At 36.9% G+C, this 18,140-nt stretch overlaps 1 protein-coding gene across 15 annotated transcripts in view; it reads left to right on the top strand.

Moving 5' to 3' along the window:
• The window catches only part of Nfat5 (nuclear factor of activated T cells 5), a 113,540-nt gene that overhangs the window by 43,022 nt on the left and 52,378 nt on the right, over positions 1 to 18,140 (top strand). For 12 of the 15 annotated variants that reach the window (XM_029563794.1, XM_029563810.1, XM_029563805.1 and 9 more), the window contains one exon: positions 1,160 to 1,285. In XM_029563794.1, coding sequence (XP_029419654.1) covers positions 1,160 to 1,285 — 126 coding nt within the window. Of the gene's footprint in view, positions 1 to 1,157; positions 1,286 to 18,140 lie in introns of those variants that run through there. The other 3 variants (XM_029563825.1, XM_029563820.1, XM_029563822.1) reach the window with 2 other exon arrangements.

Here is an 18,140-nt window from a genome sequence, read left to right as displayed (position 1 = left end):
GTGTGTGTGTGTGTGTGTGTGTGTGTGTGTGTGTGTGTGTGTATCATTGTTGTTACCATCATCATGTCCCTTCCCCAGCCTCCCAGAGTGTTGGGATTATAGGCATGACCCACCATGCCTGGCTCCTTTTCTTAAAAAAACAAAAACAAAAACAAAATTTGATTGATATATAATTTATGTGCTATAAAACTTACTGACTTACAGGATAGCAATTCAGTTAGTGTATTTACAAAGCTATTTAGTCATCACCATAATCTAATTTGAGAATATTTTTATCACCCTGAAAAGAGGCTTTAGTCATTCCATACATTCCCCCAGAGTGGTTTTACTTTTGTAAAAGACATCTTAGCAGGGGACTTAGGGGTATATCTCATTTGCTAAGGTGCTTGCTTGACATTCCTGAGGCCCTGGGCTCAATTCCCTCATATTGGGGATATGGGTGCACTTTTGTTTGTTTGTTTAGTTTTTATTTTTGGAGATAGTGTCTTCCTGTATAAATCAGGCTAGACTGGAATGCACTTTATGACTCAATGTGGCCTCAAACCTGAGGTTCTCCTGTCTCAGCCTCCCAAGTGCTAGAATATTATAGGTGGGCTCCACCCTGCCTGGCCTATCAGAGAAAGCTGACTTTCCATTATAAATTTATGTATTTGTGCTCATAAACCTATATGTTTTTTGGATTATGACATTTCTTCTGTCTAGTTTTAAAATGTAACACTTTTTTCTGGAGATGATCTTGAACAAATAAAGAATAAATCCCAAACTGAAGCAAAAAAAAATCAGAACCAGTGGAAAATTTATTCTTCGGTTTTCAATAAGATTATGCACTAAAAGCTGGGTGCTTCTAGTCCCAGCACTCGGGTGGCAGAGGCAAGCGGATCTCTGTGGATTCAAGGCCAGCCAGCCTGGTCTACATAGTGAGTTCCAGGCCAGCTGAGGCTACAGGAGGCTGTCTCAAAAAAGACAAAACAAAACAAAAAAACCCAAAGATTATACACTAAAAGAACAAATATTTGCTAATAACTCTTTGCACCCTTCATGATATGGAGTTAATTTGGGGGAATACTTCTTGAAAGAGAAGCGACACGACACTTATTCCATGCACATGTAATGACGTTACTGACTAACTTTCTTTCAAAAATTTTTTTCTCTTCCGCAGAATCTGTCTATGATCTTCTCCCAAAGGAGTTACAGTTACCTCCACCTAGAGAAACATCTGTAGTGTCAATGAGTCAGACAAGCGGTGGTGAGGCAGGCTCGCCTCCTCCAGCTGTAGTCGCTGCTGGTATGCACTTCATTTTACTTTATTAAAGAAACTAGGGTATTATCTGGCCAACATGAACAGTACTGGCAAAGTTCATATCTAAAAGAGTATGATTTGAGGGTATGTTTAAGGAGAGCTTAAAGAACATACCTTTAACTTGAAAAGTTTTCAATACTTTTTGATGTTAATTATTCTTAAATTTTGGTACATTTGTAAGGGCTCCCTCCTAAAATGAATCTCATCTTCAAATATAGAAACCAATTCAAAATCATTTTGTTGAGTATACATAAAAAGGTTAAATACTAAGCTATGGATGGAAAATTATATTTGAATTTTTCTTTAACAAATATTTTTAAAGATTTGTCGCACAGGAAATAATTTTATATGATCTGAAAAAGGACTCAAATTCACAAGTCTCTTTTCTGTTTGTAGCATGCTACTATAACCTTTTCCTACATTTAAAAATAAGGCCAGGCATGGTGGCGCACCTTTAATTCCAACATTCACAGACTTGGGCGAGTCTCTTTGAGTTCCAGGCCAGCCTGGTCTTCGTGGTGAGTTCCAGGTCAACCAGGGCTACAAAGGGAGACCCTGTCTCAAAAAAAAGAAATATATAGAAATTAAAAATTTATGTGGCTTCATACTAATTTTAAATTCATGGCAATTAATGGAAATTTTTGAATAAAATTTTATGCAAATAAACTCAGCTCTCAAATCATACACTTTGTAACTATAAAATTGATTAAAATTTTTACTTTGAATTAGAGTAGACGATTGACAGATTAATAAAAAAGTCTTGGTTAGTAATAAATTAGTATGAATGTGTTCCATAATATTAGCTTGCCCAACTATAGTTCTTTTTTTTTTCAAGTTGGGATTACAGATTGTGTTTGCTTTAGAAAAAGGAATAAATTATATATATATTTTGAAGTTTTAGCTGCCCTACAGAGGTTTCTTGCCTCACAATACTTCTTGTCTTTTAAAAATGGGAAAGTCCATTGGAACATTTTTTTTCCTTAAAAAACTCATGAAGTTCTTTCAGGTTTCACAAAGAGAATAACAAAGTGGAAGGCTGTGGTTTAAGGAAAGTATTGGTACTCTATATCATCTCATGTGTTTTTCTTAGATGCATTAACCTATGTACCATTAACCTGCTGTACCAGTTTTTCTTAAACTGAATAGTGCAGTATGAAGCCTTCCAGGCTGAGGGCAGGAAAACTTTAAACATGACAAAGAGACATTGGCCCTGCTCACTGTTCACGTGTGGCCAGACATTTTCTAACAGTTTTTGTGGATTTAACTGTGAATTAGCAACCTTTTTAGTAATTGAATTGATAAGGTGTGGTTCACTTCATGTGTACTGAATTCTGAAGTGGCTCTGACTATTCTTCTAGAATTTAGAGTCTTAAATTCAGTTAAATAAAAAAAATTGTAGCAGATAATGAAATACAAAACATTTTAAAGAAATATTTCACTTTAAATCCACATGTAGAAATTGACTAACTGATTTCTTTTGTGTCTTTTGAGATTGTTTTATAAGGACATGTTGAATCTATATAGAACTAAAAGTCTGTTTCTTCTGTGCTTTTTAACATCTGTTTACAGTAGATCCAGTTCCTTTTAAAAGCTGAAAAAAATGTTAGCTAAATTTAGAAAAAGAAAACACTTCTTTTAAATAATACCAAACTCAGTTTTAGAAATTATTATGTATAAATGTTAAAAGTTCCTGATTTGGGGTCACTAATGAAAAGTTCCACTCCAGTGTAGTTGAAAAACTCTTCCAGATAAATTAGATGAAAAGCTATGAGTTGACATCATGAAAATAAAAGATTTGATCAAATGAAGTATCTTGAAGCTCCATATTATCTGTCTATTAGACAGGCAGACAGACAGACAGACAGACACAGATAGAATTTGTGGACCTGGGCTTGAACTCAGGATCTTATACATGATAGACAGGTGCTCTGCCACTAAGCCAAATCTCTACTGCCCTCCCCCATTCTTATTATCTGGAAATTGTTATCATTATAAAGATGAAGAGAATAAAAAAGTAACTTAGAAAGTTTTCTTATTCTCACAGAAAGTTTCTATGATCTAAATCTTAAGTCATTCATAGTCTTTTTAGTATTTACTTTTTCAGTAACCAACATAGTTTATTCTAGAATTCCAGTGTCCAATGTTTTATCATTAGAAAGACTCCTTTATTACATAGTTATAGATAAGAGAGTTTAAATTATGGAATAATCGTAGGGGAATCAGTATATATCATTAGAGTCACATTTTTATTTATATTATTAATATCCTTGGTGATATAAGTGTCAAGAGAAAGATTGGGAATGTATTACCAAGTTACTCACTGTTCTTCTGGCCAAAAAATTAGGTAGCTAGGGAAATGCACATTAATTTAAATATCTGTCAGTTTGTCTTTAAAAAAAGAAGCCTATAGCATTTGCTGTTTTTAAATATGAAATGCATAAAAATGATGACTCTTGATATAGTTAATTCTTCAGAGTTTTGAAGGAGCTGGATTGGCTGCTATCAGGTATGAGGGCCTGGTGGGAACAGACTTCTAGTTCTGCCATAAAGGTTTGTGTTTCACAAATTTTAAATCAGTTTAAATAAATTAAAAAAAAATTTAGAGGGTGGGGATATGTGTGTTCATGACATTCTTTGTTATTTAATTATTAAAAATGTGTTTCTCAGATTCACCAATTTTGATTTTTTTTTTTTCCTGCCCCACATATTACTCAGGGCAATAAATGTGATGCTGCTGATCCACAATCCAGAATACAGGGTAAAGGAATGTGTCTCAACCCATTTTACATTGTTATTATTTTGGTCTCTATACTATTTATACTTTTACATACTCTATTAGTAATATCTTTTTATCCTATGAATCCCAAAGTTAGGATGGAGAAAGGTAGGGGCAAGAGGCATAATTCCTTCCTCTGTATAGGGACAAGGTCAGAAATTTTCACTACTTAGAAATTTGCTCCCTATTTGGCCGGGCATGGTAGCACATGCTTTTAATCCTATCACCCAGGAGGCAGAGGCAGGTGGAACTTGTGAGTTCAAGGCTAGCAAGGGCTGCATAGTGAGACCTTGTCAAAAAAAAAAAAAAAAAAGACATGATAGCTTTAGAAATAAAAACAGTGTTATAGGCTCTGTAAGTACTAAGACAGGACATTTTTCTTAAAAATATTATACAAGGGGCTGGAGAGATGACTTAGTGGTTAAGAGCAATGGCTGCTCTTTCAGAGGACCTGGGTTCGATTCCCAGCATCCACATAGTGGCTAACAACCGTCCATAACTCTAATTCCAGGGGAATCTGACACCCTCTTCTGACCTCCAAGGGTATTGCATAACACAGGTACACTTGCAGGTACATATGCAGGCAATAAACTCATACACATAAAATAAAAATAATAAAACTTTTTAAAGTTATACAAATGAATAATAGCATTGAGGAGTTGATCAAGAGAAATGCAAATTATAGCAATTATTATTATTTTTAATTATACATTTAGAGTTATTACTACTTAGATTTATCTGTTTACAGTAATAAATTTTTCACAGAGGTCAGCATTAATCTTCATTGTCTCAGTTTAAGGAACCAGGCTGGGTGTGGTGGTGCGTACCTGTAATCCCAGTATTTTGGAGGTGGAGGGAAAGAGGATCAGTAGTTTAAGGTTATTCTCTGCTAAATAGTGAGTTTGAGGCTAGCCTGGGCTACATGAAACCCTGCCTCAGAAATCCAAAAACCTACTCAGGAAGCAGAGGCAGAGGCAGGCAGATCTCTGTTAAATCAAGACCAGCCTGGGAGAGAGAGAGAGAGAGAGAGAGAGAGAGAGAGAGAGAGAGAGAGTTCTAGGCCAGCTGGGGCTACAGGGAGACCTTGTCTCAAAAAATAAATAAATGAATAAACCCCCAAAATCGGGATATTTGCAGAAGATGATATTTACTAATTTATATGAAATCTGTTTTGCTAAGATGATTTTCAAATGTCTTTACCTTTTGTTTTGCCTTATGGTATAGCTGTGTATAATAGACTGGTCTTACATTCCAGGGGTTCTTCTGGTTTTGCCTCAAGGTTGCTGGGATTATAGGTGTGAGTGATTCATTGTTCAGTTTAAGAATTTGAATATGGGGCTAGAGAGAGGGCTCAGCGGTTAAGAGCACTGACTGCTCTTGCAGAGGACCTGGGTTTGATTCCCAGCACCCACATGGCGGCTACAAACCGTTCTTAACTCCAGTTCCAGTTCCAGGGGAATCTGAAGCCCTCTTCTGACCTCTGTGGCATTGCACGACACGATGCACTCACATACATGCAAGCAATACACTTATATACATCATCATCATAAAAATAAAAATAATAATAAAATATTGAAAAAAAAAAAAAAAAAAATTTGAGCCAGGTGTGGTGGCGCATGCCTTTAGTCCCAGCACTCAGGAGGCAGAGGCAGGTGGATCTCTGTTAGTTCAAGGCCAGCCTGGTCTACATAGTGAGTTCCAGGACAGCTGAAGCTACAGGGCCCTGTCTCAAAAAGACAGAAAAAGAATTTGAATTTAAGAGGCTGGAGAAATGGCTCAGTGGTTAAGAGTACCAACTTCTCTTGAGAGAACCCCAGTTTGATTCCCAGCACCACATGGTGGCTAACAATTGTCTGTAGCTCCAGTTGCAGGGAATCTGATGCCCTGTTCTAGCCTCCCTGGACAGTGCATGACACGGGTGCATTTACACACATGCAGACAATACATTCATACAAATAAAAAGGATAATTTAAAAAACTTAGAGAAAGAATTTGAGCCAGGCTTGGTGGGGCATGCCTTTAATCCCAGCACTTGGGAGGCAGAGGCAGGCAGATCTCTGTGAGTTCGAGGCCAGCCTGGTTTACATGGCCAGCTGGGGCCACAGGGAGACCCTGTCTGGAAAAGACCAAAAAAAAGAATATAATTTAAAACGTTTAAAGAATTTATGCATGCTTGCAAGGATTGCTACTAATTTGAGGCCAGCTTGGGCTACTTAGAGTCTGTCTCAAAAAACAAAACAAAAATATACCAATGAATTGATCAAACTATAGGTTTTGTAATTCAGCCAGAGAAATTAACTAGTTTTAAATTCTTTGCTTTCATAAAGTTCTTTTTTTCTCTTTGAATAATTATGTTAGTATTCATTTTGGGTGAAGGGAGACAGGTTCTCCCAAGCTGGCCTCAAATTCCCTATATAGACAAGGCTAGTCTGGCACTCCAGATTCTTTTCCCTCTACCTCCCATATTTTTGGATTACAAGTGTGTCTTTTTTACAAGTAATATGGCCTTAGTATACTAATGCTTCCAAGGCAGTTTTTTGTTTTGTTTTTTGTTTTATTTGAGACAGGGTTCTAGTAGCCTTTTGTTGTTGTTGCTTTTTTTGTTTGTTTGTTTTTTGTTTTTTGGCAGTCTCCTTGTAGCCCCAGCTGGCCTGGAACTTGCTAGGTATACTAGGCTGACCTTGATTTTACAGAGATTATGCTTGCCTCTACCTTCTGAGTGCTGGAGTTAAAGGTTTGCGCCAACACGCCAACCTAGTGTTCTTTTTTTGTTGTTTTTTTTTTTTTGAAGAAAATGAGCCAAAGTTTTTATTTGTTCATTTTTAAAAAATATTTTATTTATTATTTTATGTGTATGCGTGTATAGCCTGGATGTAGGTAAGTGCACCTGTGTTGTTCAATGCCCACAGAGGACAGAAGAGGCTGTCAGATCCCCTGGAACTGGAGTTACCAACAGTTGTTAAATGCCATGTGGGTGCCAGGTCTTCTGCAAAAACAGCCAGTGTTCTTAACTGTTGAGCCATCTCTCCAGCCCCCTATTTGTTCATTTTTTATATTTGAAATGTTCTTTAATGGGAGTTTTTTTAAAGACAGGTCTCCCTGTAGTCCCAACTGGCCTGGAACTCATTATGTAGACCAGGCTGGCCTTGAACTCACAGAGATCCACCTGCCTCTGCCTCCACAGTGCTGGGATTAAAGGTGTGCAGCAGCAAGCCCAGCAATTGGAGCTCTTAACACAATTGCAAACAGCCACTTTATGGATTTTTCCTCTCAATCAATTTGAAGAGGCCTAACAATTCCCCTAGTTTCTTTTATTTATTTATTTTTATTTTATGTGTAGAAGTGTTTTGCCTGCATGTATATAAGTGCACCCATGTGCTCAGAGGCCAGAAGATGTTGGATCACCTGGATCTCGAATTACTAATAGTTGTTAGCCACCATGTGGGTGCTGGGAACCAAACCTGGGTCCTCTGCAAGAGCAACTGGTACTCTTTAACCACCAAGTCATCTCTCCAGCCCCTTTTCTAGTTTCTTGTTGTCATCAACCTTAATTAAGTTGATTTGGTACTTATCACAAAGGTACATCAATGTGATGTACCCAACATAATTGGATGCTAGCACACACAGATGGGCTTGGTGCTTGTTTAAGACTTTGGCAGTTTCATGTATTGTACGTGCTAGGCTATTGCTCCTTTGTACCTCTTGTAAAAAAGCAGTGTTAACACGTCCATCACATCTCCCACAGTGGTGCCTTCCTCGACCATGGCTCTAGATTACAGGTAAAACAGAATCTTTAATGTCACTGATACTCTGCCTCTATCAACCTGTAATGGCAGAGAAAGAGCCAGGGTAGGCTTTTAATACTGTGATTTAAGTTCATAACTTTACGTAACTGACCTACATAATAAATCTTTGTATTTGGAGCCTTGCTAAATAAGTGCTTTGAATTCTATGTTAAGGCATTTAGTAAGTCTCGAGTATGTAGCAAGTATTGTCTATGTTGAAACAACTACTTCCACTACAGGAGAGGACCCTAGAGAACTAAATTAAATCCTGTAACCAGAGAACAGCTCCACCTCAATTCATTTCCGACATGTTAGTCATCTAAATTAAAATAACAGGAATTTGTTTGGCTGGTGTAGTGGCATATGCCTATAATCCCAGTACTCCCCAGTACTTGGGAGGTAGAGGTATGAGAATTTCAAATGCAAGGTCAGCTTAAGTGTACGTAAAGAGATTCAAAAACCAAACTAAAACAAAAGGCAAACAAGAAAAACAAGAGTTTGCACGTAGCTCAGTGGTCCAGTGCTTGCCTAGCTTGCACAAGGCTCTGAAGGTCAGTCTTCAGTACCTCAAAAAGCAAAACAACAAAGACTCAAAGGAATACAGTGAAGAAAATGTTAGAATTATGCTGGACAATTTGCATGTCATTGCATGTAGTTGTATCTCAATCTGTCTAGTTACAAGGTACCTATGTTATTTCTTCATGAAGTCTTCATTCTTTACTCCTTGTAGTAAGATGTTAGGACAGGGCTTCTTAAACTTTCTCCACATAAAATCCCTTTCACTAAGACATTTTTACATGACCTTAGGTATATAGGCATGAATACATGTACAAACATTTAGCTGACAGCAAATCATAAATTAATTTTAAGGGTGGGGATGAAGCTCAGTTCATAGAATGTTTGCTTAGTGCTCATCAGGCCCAGGGTTCAGTCCCCAACACCACATAAACTGGGTGTGGTGATATATACTTATAAACTGGGTGTGGTGGTATATACTTATAAACTGGGTGTGGTGGTATATACTTACAATCCCAGCATTTGGAAGGTGAAGGCCAGGAGGATTGGACATTTAAGGTCATCCTTGACTACACAATGAGTTTGAGGCCAGCCTGGGCTACAAATAAGACCCTATATTGAAAAAAAAAAAAAAGGCGATACGATAGTTCTGAAAAATAGACTGTTTAAGCATTAAAATAATCTTTAAAATGTTTTATTCAGAGAGCCAGAAATCTCTATTAAGCAACCAACCTCCCTCCCTTCTATTTTGAGGCAGGGTCTTGCTTTGTATCTCAGACTGACCTTGAATTCACAGAGTCCCTCCTGCCTCTGCTACCTGAGTGCTGTGATTAAAGGCATGTGCCACCATGCCCTGCCTGTTGAAATATTCTTAATAGAATTTGCTTAAATTTTTTTTCAATTTATTATTTTTATGTGTATGAGTGTTTTGCCTGCATGTGTGTAAGTGCACCCATGCTATGTAAAGCCCACAGAGGCCAGAAGAGGGTGTTGGATCCTGTGGAACTGGAGTTACAGACAGTTGTTAGCTACCATGTGGGTGCTGGGAATCCAACTGGGGTCCTCTGGTATTCTTAACTGCTGAGTCATCTCTCCAGCCCTTCTCTTTTCTTTTTTAATGGAATGATAAAATTGCAATAATCTGGCAAGGTATAGTGGTACATATACTTGTTATTTCTGCATTCGGGAGACAAGACCAGAGAAGGATTGCAAGTTAGTCAACTTGAGCTTTTTTTTTTTTGAGTTAGAATCTTACTCTGTAGCTGAAGCTGACCTCAAACTCACTGCAATCCTCCTGCCCCAGCTTCCCACGTGCTGGGAGTTACAGGGGTGAGCCCCATAACCTTCTAGAAATTTTTAAAAAATTATTGGACTGGAGTGTAGCTCAGTGGTAGATACTTGTGTAGTGTATGCAAAGCCTTGGTTTGAGTCTCTATCACTGCATAGCACAGCACATATACCTAGAACTGATTTTATCCTGTGCTTAGATACTTTGGGTTGAATAGGCCAATAGTTACATTTAGAATATTGCTGTGTCAGAATAAACATTTTACTTCTTTAGGAAATATCCTTTGATTACTATTATGGATATTTTGTATTCTGACATCATAAAAGTAGAGTCATGTTACTTAATTTTGAGATAAGTTCTAAAAAATGTGTTGCTATACAGTTTCGTCACTGACCATAAGAGAGGATGCTTAAAATATGATGGGGCTGGAGAGATGGGTCAGTTATTAAGAGCACTGGTTGCTCTTGCAGAGGATCTGGGTTCAATTTCCAGCACCCACGTGGGAAGTAACAACTTTCTGTGACTCCAGTTCCAGGGGATCTGATGCCTTTTCTGACCTCTGCGGGCATTGCACAACTCGGATACACTTCCATACATGCAGGCAATACACTTGTACACATAAAATAAAAATAATAAACTTTTAAAATTTAAATAATATGGCTGCTGTGTCAGTAAGTAATACAATCTTATGGAACCACCATTACACATGCAGTCTGTGGTTAAACTGAAGGTCATGTTAGATGGCACATGACTGTGTTGTAGGAGAATTCAGTTTAAAAAATTAGAATACTATAATTATTTAACAGTATTAAAATCTTAAGTCATAATTTGATGGTCTAGGAAGAAAAAGATGGTCTGCAGTAAACCTTTAGCTTCAACCAGTAGTGTTAATTACATTTTAATATGAGGTTTGTTTTTTTTGTTGTTTTTTTTTTTGTTTTTTTTTGGTCTTTTTGAGACAGGGTCTCCCTGTAGCCCCAGCTGTCCTGGAACTCACTATGTAGACCAGGCTAGCCTTGAACTCACAGAGATTGCCTGCCTCTGCCCCCCAAGTGCTGGGATTAAAGGTGTGTACCACCATGCCTGGCTAGTATGAGTTTTTTAGAGCAGATATTTCAATTTTTGTTGTTTTGTTTTTGAGACAAGATCCCAGTATATAGCCCTGTCTAGTCTTGAGTTCACTATGTAGACTAGTCTGGTCTTAAATTCACAGAGACCCTCCTATCTTTGCCTCTCAACACCATGGTGTCTTAGACTGGACATTTTATATAGAGTAGCATATCTAAGTGAAAATTATACATTGGAAAATTTCTGTTGTTTTGTTTTGCTGAGACCTTTTCATATTCTGTCAGGACAGCTGGAACTCACTGTATAGCCTAGGTTGCCCTCACACTCATAGCAACCCCTCTGCCTCAGGCTTCCAGTTGCTGGGACCTGGCTAGTAACTTTTCTGAGGAGAGTATAATGAAGTATGTGGGATTGGTTTGGCCTGAAAAATTGAAGACTGTTTTGCTACCAACATATTGTGTGTGCAGTGCTTGCAGAGGCCAGAAGAGGGCATTGGGTCCTCTGGAGCTGGAATTGTGTACAGTTGTTAGCCACCAGGTGGGTGCTGGGAATCAAACCCAGGTCGTCTGCAAGAGCAGCCAGTGCTCTTAACTGCAGTGCCAAGCCCAGTCTTTGTTTTTTGTTTTAAAAATTATTTCTGTTTCTTTTTTTGAGATAGGGTCTTTGTTACAAGCTTTGAGTACTTATTCAGAATATATGATCTCCTTTTTTTTTTTTTTTTTTTTTTTTTTTTTTTTTTTGGTCTTTTTGAGACAGGGTCTCCCTGTAGCCCCAGCTGTCCTGGAACTCACTATGTAGACCAGACTGGCCTCGAACTCACAGAGATCCCCCTGCCTCTGCCTCCCGACTGCTGGGATTAAAGGCGTGTGCCACCACATCCAGCTGATCTACTTTTTAAGAGCATCTAGGTAAAGGCACAGCCTTTAAAAAAAAAAAAAAAGCCATAAAAGAAAACATTCTGACTTATGGATTAGATTGCCTTTATAAACAGGAGAATAAATTGGTGAATATGAGTTAACAAAAATTTGGAATAAGGAATTTTCCTACATGCATTTATCTGAATGTTAATAATTTAATTTTTAGAAGTTAATTTTAAAATACTGATTATTGTGGCATGTAAACTTATGCTGGGTGGGAAAAGTGTGTGTGGGAAATTGAAACTGTTTTAAACATGTAAATTGATCACTCCTACAATTTTTGTTTTTAGTTCTTTGGTTTTTTTGTAATGTAATTTGGATTGCTTATTTTATATGCTGGGATGCTAGTTGTTTTTCTATTAATACACTTAACTTGCATTCTAGCTTCGCCATTCAGAGACAGGCATCGTGTGGTGGGTTGTGTGACAGTGTCTGTCAATAGTGAAGACAAATAGTCCAGAGACACTTAACCCATCCAATCTCACCCAGGGTATAGGTCGGTCTCGTTTTCAGACTTCTTCATAAGTCGTTTTCTTTCTTTCTTTCTTTCTTTCTTTCTTTCTTTCTTTCTTTCTTTCTTTCTTTCTCTCTCTTTCTTTCTTTCTCTCTCTCTTTTTCTCTCTCTCCCCCTTTCTTCTTTCCTTTTTGTTTATAAATAGTGGATTGATACTAATTGAAACAATGTTTGTAAAGTTTTAAACTTTACATTAATATTATAAGAACGAGAAGAAAAGTGGAAAATGAAGGTTGGCATGTGAGGTGCTGACGAAGCAGGTTTGCAGCCACTTTGTGTCTTTCTCATGTCTCAGTCTCTTGGCAACATGAACGTTGGCCTTATCATTTTTTCTCTGAGTGTCTTTCTTCTTTGATCTGAAAATGTGACCTTGCATCTGGTGACTTTTGTCAGACAAGATGTTTAGGTTTGAATTCATTGTTATGAGCAAGACAAATATTAATCCTTACAAAGAATAAACAAGTTTCAACAATGTGTTATGGATCAGAAATTGTGTAAGAATAGCCTGTGTTGGTTTTTGTGACTATTTCTGAATAGTTAGTAGTTTATACTCCTTGTCCGTTCCACTATTGGTTCACATAGTACACTTAAAAAAGTTTATGGTGCTGGGTGTGGTGGTGCGCACCTTTAATCACAGCACTCGGGAGGCAGAAGCAGGTGAATCTCTGAGTTGGAGGCAGACTGGTCATAGCAAGTTTCTGGCCAGCTGGGGCTACAGGAAGACCCTGTCTCAAAAACTAAAACAAAACAAAAAGGTTTTAACTTTTGTTGTAGTGACTTTTTAGAAAACTCAATTCATTTTGCATAGATAATTGGAAAAGTATAAAGTGTATGTACGTATTTAATTGCTAGGGATCAGATTTGAACTTAGAAACTTAGTTAAATATTGTTTATGGCATGTATCTTAAATCAGTGAAAGGTTTTTAAAAAGAATTTAAGGAATATTTCTATTTTCAGAACAATATAAAAAATATTAGATCCATATAAAATATAGGCTCTTTTAATGTCATTTTAAGACTAAAGTGTTATGGTAGCTTAAAAAAAAAAAAGACCAAAGACCAAAACAAACAAACAGACAGACAAACTTGTACTTGACACATTTAGAACTAAGTTCTTTATTTTAAAGTATAGTTTACTCAAGAGATACATAAAATAATTACAGGCTTAATACATTTTTTCCCCCATTAAGTTGGAGATACTTGTATATTCTGGCATATTGTCTGCCTTTTTTTTTAAATCCCAACTACTTCGACTAGTTATAATGGGCTTTAGTGATTCCATCAATTCTTCTTTTTGTGTTGCTGGCAAGTGAACCCAGGGCCTTATGCCTGGTAGGCAAATGCTCTGCACTAAGCAGTATTATTGGGGTTTTTTGTTTGTTTTTTGAGATATAATCTAACTGTGTAGCTATGCCTGGCCTAGAACTCACTATGTAAAGCAGGTTAGCCTTGAACTCACAAAGATCTGCGTGCCTCTGCCTTCCCAGTACTGGGGTTAAAGTCGTGTACCACCACATTCAGCCTTAAGCTGTATTCTTAACTCTCTTCTATCAATTAAAAGAAGGCATATAGGGCCATCAAGATGGCTCAGCTGGCAAACACATTTGCCACCAAGCCCAACAACCTGAGTTGGATCCCTGGGACCCCCATGGTGAACAGACCCGCAAGTCACTCTCTGCTCTCCACATGTGTGCTATAGCACAGGACATGCATGTGTACACATACACACACTCACACACACACACGAATAAATAAGTGTAACAAAATAAACATTACTTTCAATAAAAGGAAGCCATATGTACAATTCAAATTCAGCCATCTTGAGTGACATTTAGCTTGCAAAGAATGGAATTATTAGACTAAAATATAGGACACTATAGGTATAGTGTTTCTCTTTGTTTTTAAATTTGAAAATTAATCGATTCCAAGGTAACAGATTTTCACTAGTATAGTGTAGGTTAAAATGTCAGTTTCCTTTTGGTTTGTGGTATTCTCTCTGGTAACATAAAATGTTGTGGAAAAATGAAGTTTGTTTATGTCAACTAAGCTAAGTTAAAAAATAAATCACAAAAGAAAAAAATCACTAAAAATATATTAACATAATACATAGATGAGAAAATAATTTTAAGAAAAATTTAAGAACTTCCAACTTTATAAAGGATACATAAGAAACTCAAGGAAAAAGTAAAATTATGAAGTATCATGGAAATACATTATAACTGTTTTGCTCAGTGAAGAAATAAAAGCATTTATTAAAACATTTTTTTGTTGGTGTTTCTGTATTTTTAATATGCAGCAGTTTAAAAGAAACAACATTATTAACAGATAATGATAAAAACCTAACACCAAAAACAAGGTCAGGGAAATAGTTACCATATTTTGTTCACAGGAACTTATAGATAAAAAAATGGATATACAAGGCCAGGATGGTAATACACCATCCTACAATCCCAGCACTCAGAAGGCTGAAGAAGATACAGTAAATTCAAGGCCAACCTGGGCTACATAGTGAGTGCAAGGCCAGTCAGTTACATAGTGAGACCCTCTCTTAAACAACAAACACAAACAAGATGCTCACCTATTAAGAGCACTGGCGGCTCTTGCAGAGGACCTGGGTTCGAAACCCAGAACCCACATGGTAGCTAACAACTGTCCATAACTCCAGTTCCATGGGATCAGATGCCCTCTTCTGACCTCCGTGGGTACTGTATGACATGGGTGCACTTACGTATATGCAGGCCATACACTCATATACATAAAATAAATAAAAATTAAAAATGTACAGGAGTTTCTTATCACTTCAATACTATAGAATACCAGTTAAAGGCTGGCAAAATGGCACTGTAGATAAAGTAGTTGCTGTGCAATGAGGAACTGAATTTGATCCCCAGAGCCCCTATGTGAAGGTGGAAGAAGAGAACTTGATTCCACAAAGTTGTGCTCTGTTGTCTGGCATGCACATATATACATCATATACATGCACAATAATAATAAAGTTTTTAAAAAAGAATGTCAAGGTGTTTCTTGCTATTTAATTTACTGATTATATGATTTTGGCTAAAAGATATTCGTAGGTATCTTAATGATATTTGTAGTAGTCCCAGAAATATTATTGGTTTTCTGGGATGCTTGAAATTGACAAGTTAGTACTTAGAAATATAAAATGTCCTTGATTTCATTATTTTTATTTCTTTATATTTTAGTGAAGTAATACTAAGGATATTTTTATTCTTGGTAAGTTCAATACGCAAATAAGTAGTTTGTTTTATATATTGTTTTAGGAAGGAGTGTTATAGCACTCTTTGGGGAAGGAGCAAGTAGTTACTGCTACTATAACAATTTATAGTCTAAGCATTTTGAATAGTAATCCTTTTTTTCCCCTTCAATTCATGTTTGCCAATTTAACTTGACATAATTCAATATTCATATCAAGTTTTGACTTTGACTGTAATTGAATTCCCATGATCTCTTCCTTGAGTTCAATTTATTTGCTAGAGCAGCAACTCCTAGAACTGCAGACACATTTACTGGTTTAGTGTAGAGCATTTTCAAGCAGAGAGGTGAGTAGGCCCATGAGGAAACAGAAGACAAGGTCTAGAAGGGTTCTGAGCAGAGAAACTTCAGCTTCCAGTGGGAGCTTGGCTGTGCCTCTGTCTTAGCACATGAGTGTGTCCTTGTTCACCTTCCTGGACACCTGAATTGAGTCTGCTTTAATTTTTGTAGAGGCTTCAGATTGATTAAATCATTGACTGTTGTTGATCAACTTAACTTTCAGCCCCTGTCTCTCCCTGCTAATAGGAGGATGAGTCTCTAAGTTCTAACACTTTAAGCATGTAATTCTCACAGCAACCAGCCAGCCCCTCATCCTGTGGCTATTTAGCAGCTTCCTCCCAAATCATCTTATTAATACAATCTCAGACTTAGTTGAAAGGTACTTGTTATAAATAGAAAGAATGGGGCTGGAGAGATGGCTCAGCAGTTAAGAGCACTGACTGCTCTTGCAGAGGACCCGGGTTCGATTCCCAACACCCACATGGCGGCTATGAACTGTCCTTAACTCCAGTTCCAGGGGAATCCGAAGCCCTCTTCTGACCTCTGTGGCATTGTACGACATGGGTGCACTCGCATACATGCAGGCAATACACTCATACACATAAAATAAAAATAAATAGACTGTTTTTCATCTTTTATCACTCTAAATCAGAAGGCCACATTTTTTTTGTTGTTCTTTTTGAGACGGTCTACCTGTAGCCCCAGCTGGCTTAGAACTCACTATATAGACCAGGCTGGCCTTGAACACACAGAGATCTGCCTGCCTCTGAGACTAAAGGCATGTGCCACCATGCCCAACAGAAAGTCACATTTTTAACCAAAGATACTTTTACTGCTCTTGTCCACTTGGGAAGTTATACTAGAGTTATAAGAGCTGTGAGTCAGAAACCCTGATCAATACAAAACAAATACATCATATCACAACCACCCGCTTTTGCTGTTGACCTCATTTAGGCTTTGCACATAAACTCTAGATCTGTTATGGACAGGGATCCCTGAGATACCACCCCTTTTCTACATTCTTGTGTGCATCAGACTTAGATTCACAAAGGATGGGTAGAGGAAACTGCTCCGTAGAAATACAGGTTCACAGTATTTGTGCTGCATGCTTTGTGTGTTCTGCTGCAAATATTGCATGCTGCCTACTTGTATTTCTCTGAAAATTAAGAATATAGGCACACACATAGATGCAAATTTTAGTTTCATTTTTGCCAATAGTTGGAACAGATAGAGGAACGTTAGATGTATCTTTCTTATTTTGTTTGAAATAAGCATTTTTCAAAAACAAAACTTTCTATTTAAACCCAAAGTGGCTACAAATCAGCTCCTAAACTGTCACTGACATTAGCATCTAGATTTTGTAGTTTTACAAATCCTTAAAAATATTTATTTACTAAGAAAACATTGCATTGGTGCATGATACAAAATTGATTAATTTTTCTTTAAATTGGAATGCAGTTTCAAAGTGACTGAATTTTCTAATTTCAGCTACTGCATTTGACAAGGATACAAACTCAAAAATGGAACTGGTATCATCTATCCCTTTAGGTCCTTTGACTTATGGTTGTTGGGGCAAATCATTGTGTGTTATATAGATTATACTCTTGGTGGCTAACATTACTGTGCTCTTCAGCCTTGACCACAGTGAACAGTTGTGAGTGATTATAGTGTCAAGTAGCTTACATGTTTCGATACATGCTTTTAACTAAAAATTGATCTCTGGCATTTGGGTTTTGATTATCTAAACATCGACTGTCTTACATTTTAAATCTTTATGTTTGACACAAATATTGTAATTTCAGTAATGGTATATATTGCAGTTTAAATTTTTATTGCACAGTTTAAAGACTGGCATAAGTGGTTGTAGATAAAAATTAAATTTAGTTGTTTGACACATTACCAATTTTTATTTATGTGTACAATTATATCTTGTACATGGTAAAACAGTATTTGTACGTAGCTTCCAGCCCAAGCAGTGTTAGTATGACCTGAAGTTATGCTTTTAAAAACTGAAGTAGACTATTTTTCACACTACCACTAGTTGCTGCACAGTCTGAAAAGATCTATTTAAATCTTTTTTGCTAGGCATAATTGATAAATGATTTTATTTTAAAATGTTTTTATAGGAATTCTGATGTTCAAGAAAGTTTCCTGTGTATTTTTTTTTTTGTTAGGCATCAGACAACCAGATTTACTATCATATTAGGAAATAGTTTTAGAGTTTCTATTAAGCCCTTAAAAGAGAGTAAATGGGCAGCAACAGCCAATTTCTGAGCACATAAAACTTTATAGGAAATAGATGTCTTGTAGCCAGCCCTTTTATCTCTCATGGTTTTGAAGTGCTGTTTCTAACTTCTGGAGATTTTCAGTCGTTAACCTGTTTATCTTCTACAACCAAGCATGCTCCAAATCAAACCTTTTTTACC

Source organism: Nannospalax galili, unplaced genomic scaffold (genome assembly GCF_000622305.1).
Source record: "Nannospalax galili isolate Female #2095 unplaced genomic scaffold, S.galili_v1.0 scaffold410, whole genome shotgun sequence".
In the NCBI taxonomy this organism is placed as follows: Eukaryota; Metazoa; Chordata; class Mammalia; order Rodentia; family Spalacidae; genus Nannospalax; species Nannospalax galili.
The sequence above is the reverse complement of the archived record's forward strand: the minus strand, read 5'-3'. Positions and strand labels throughout refer to the sequence as shown.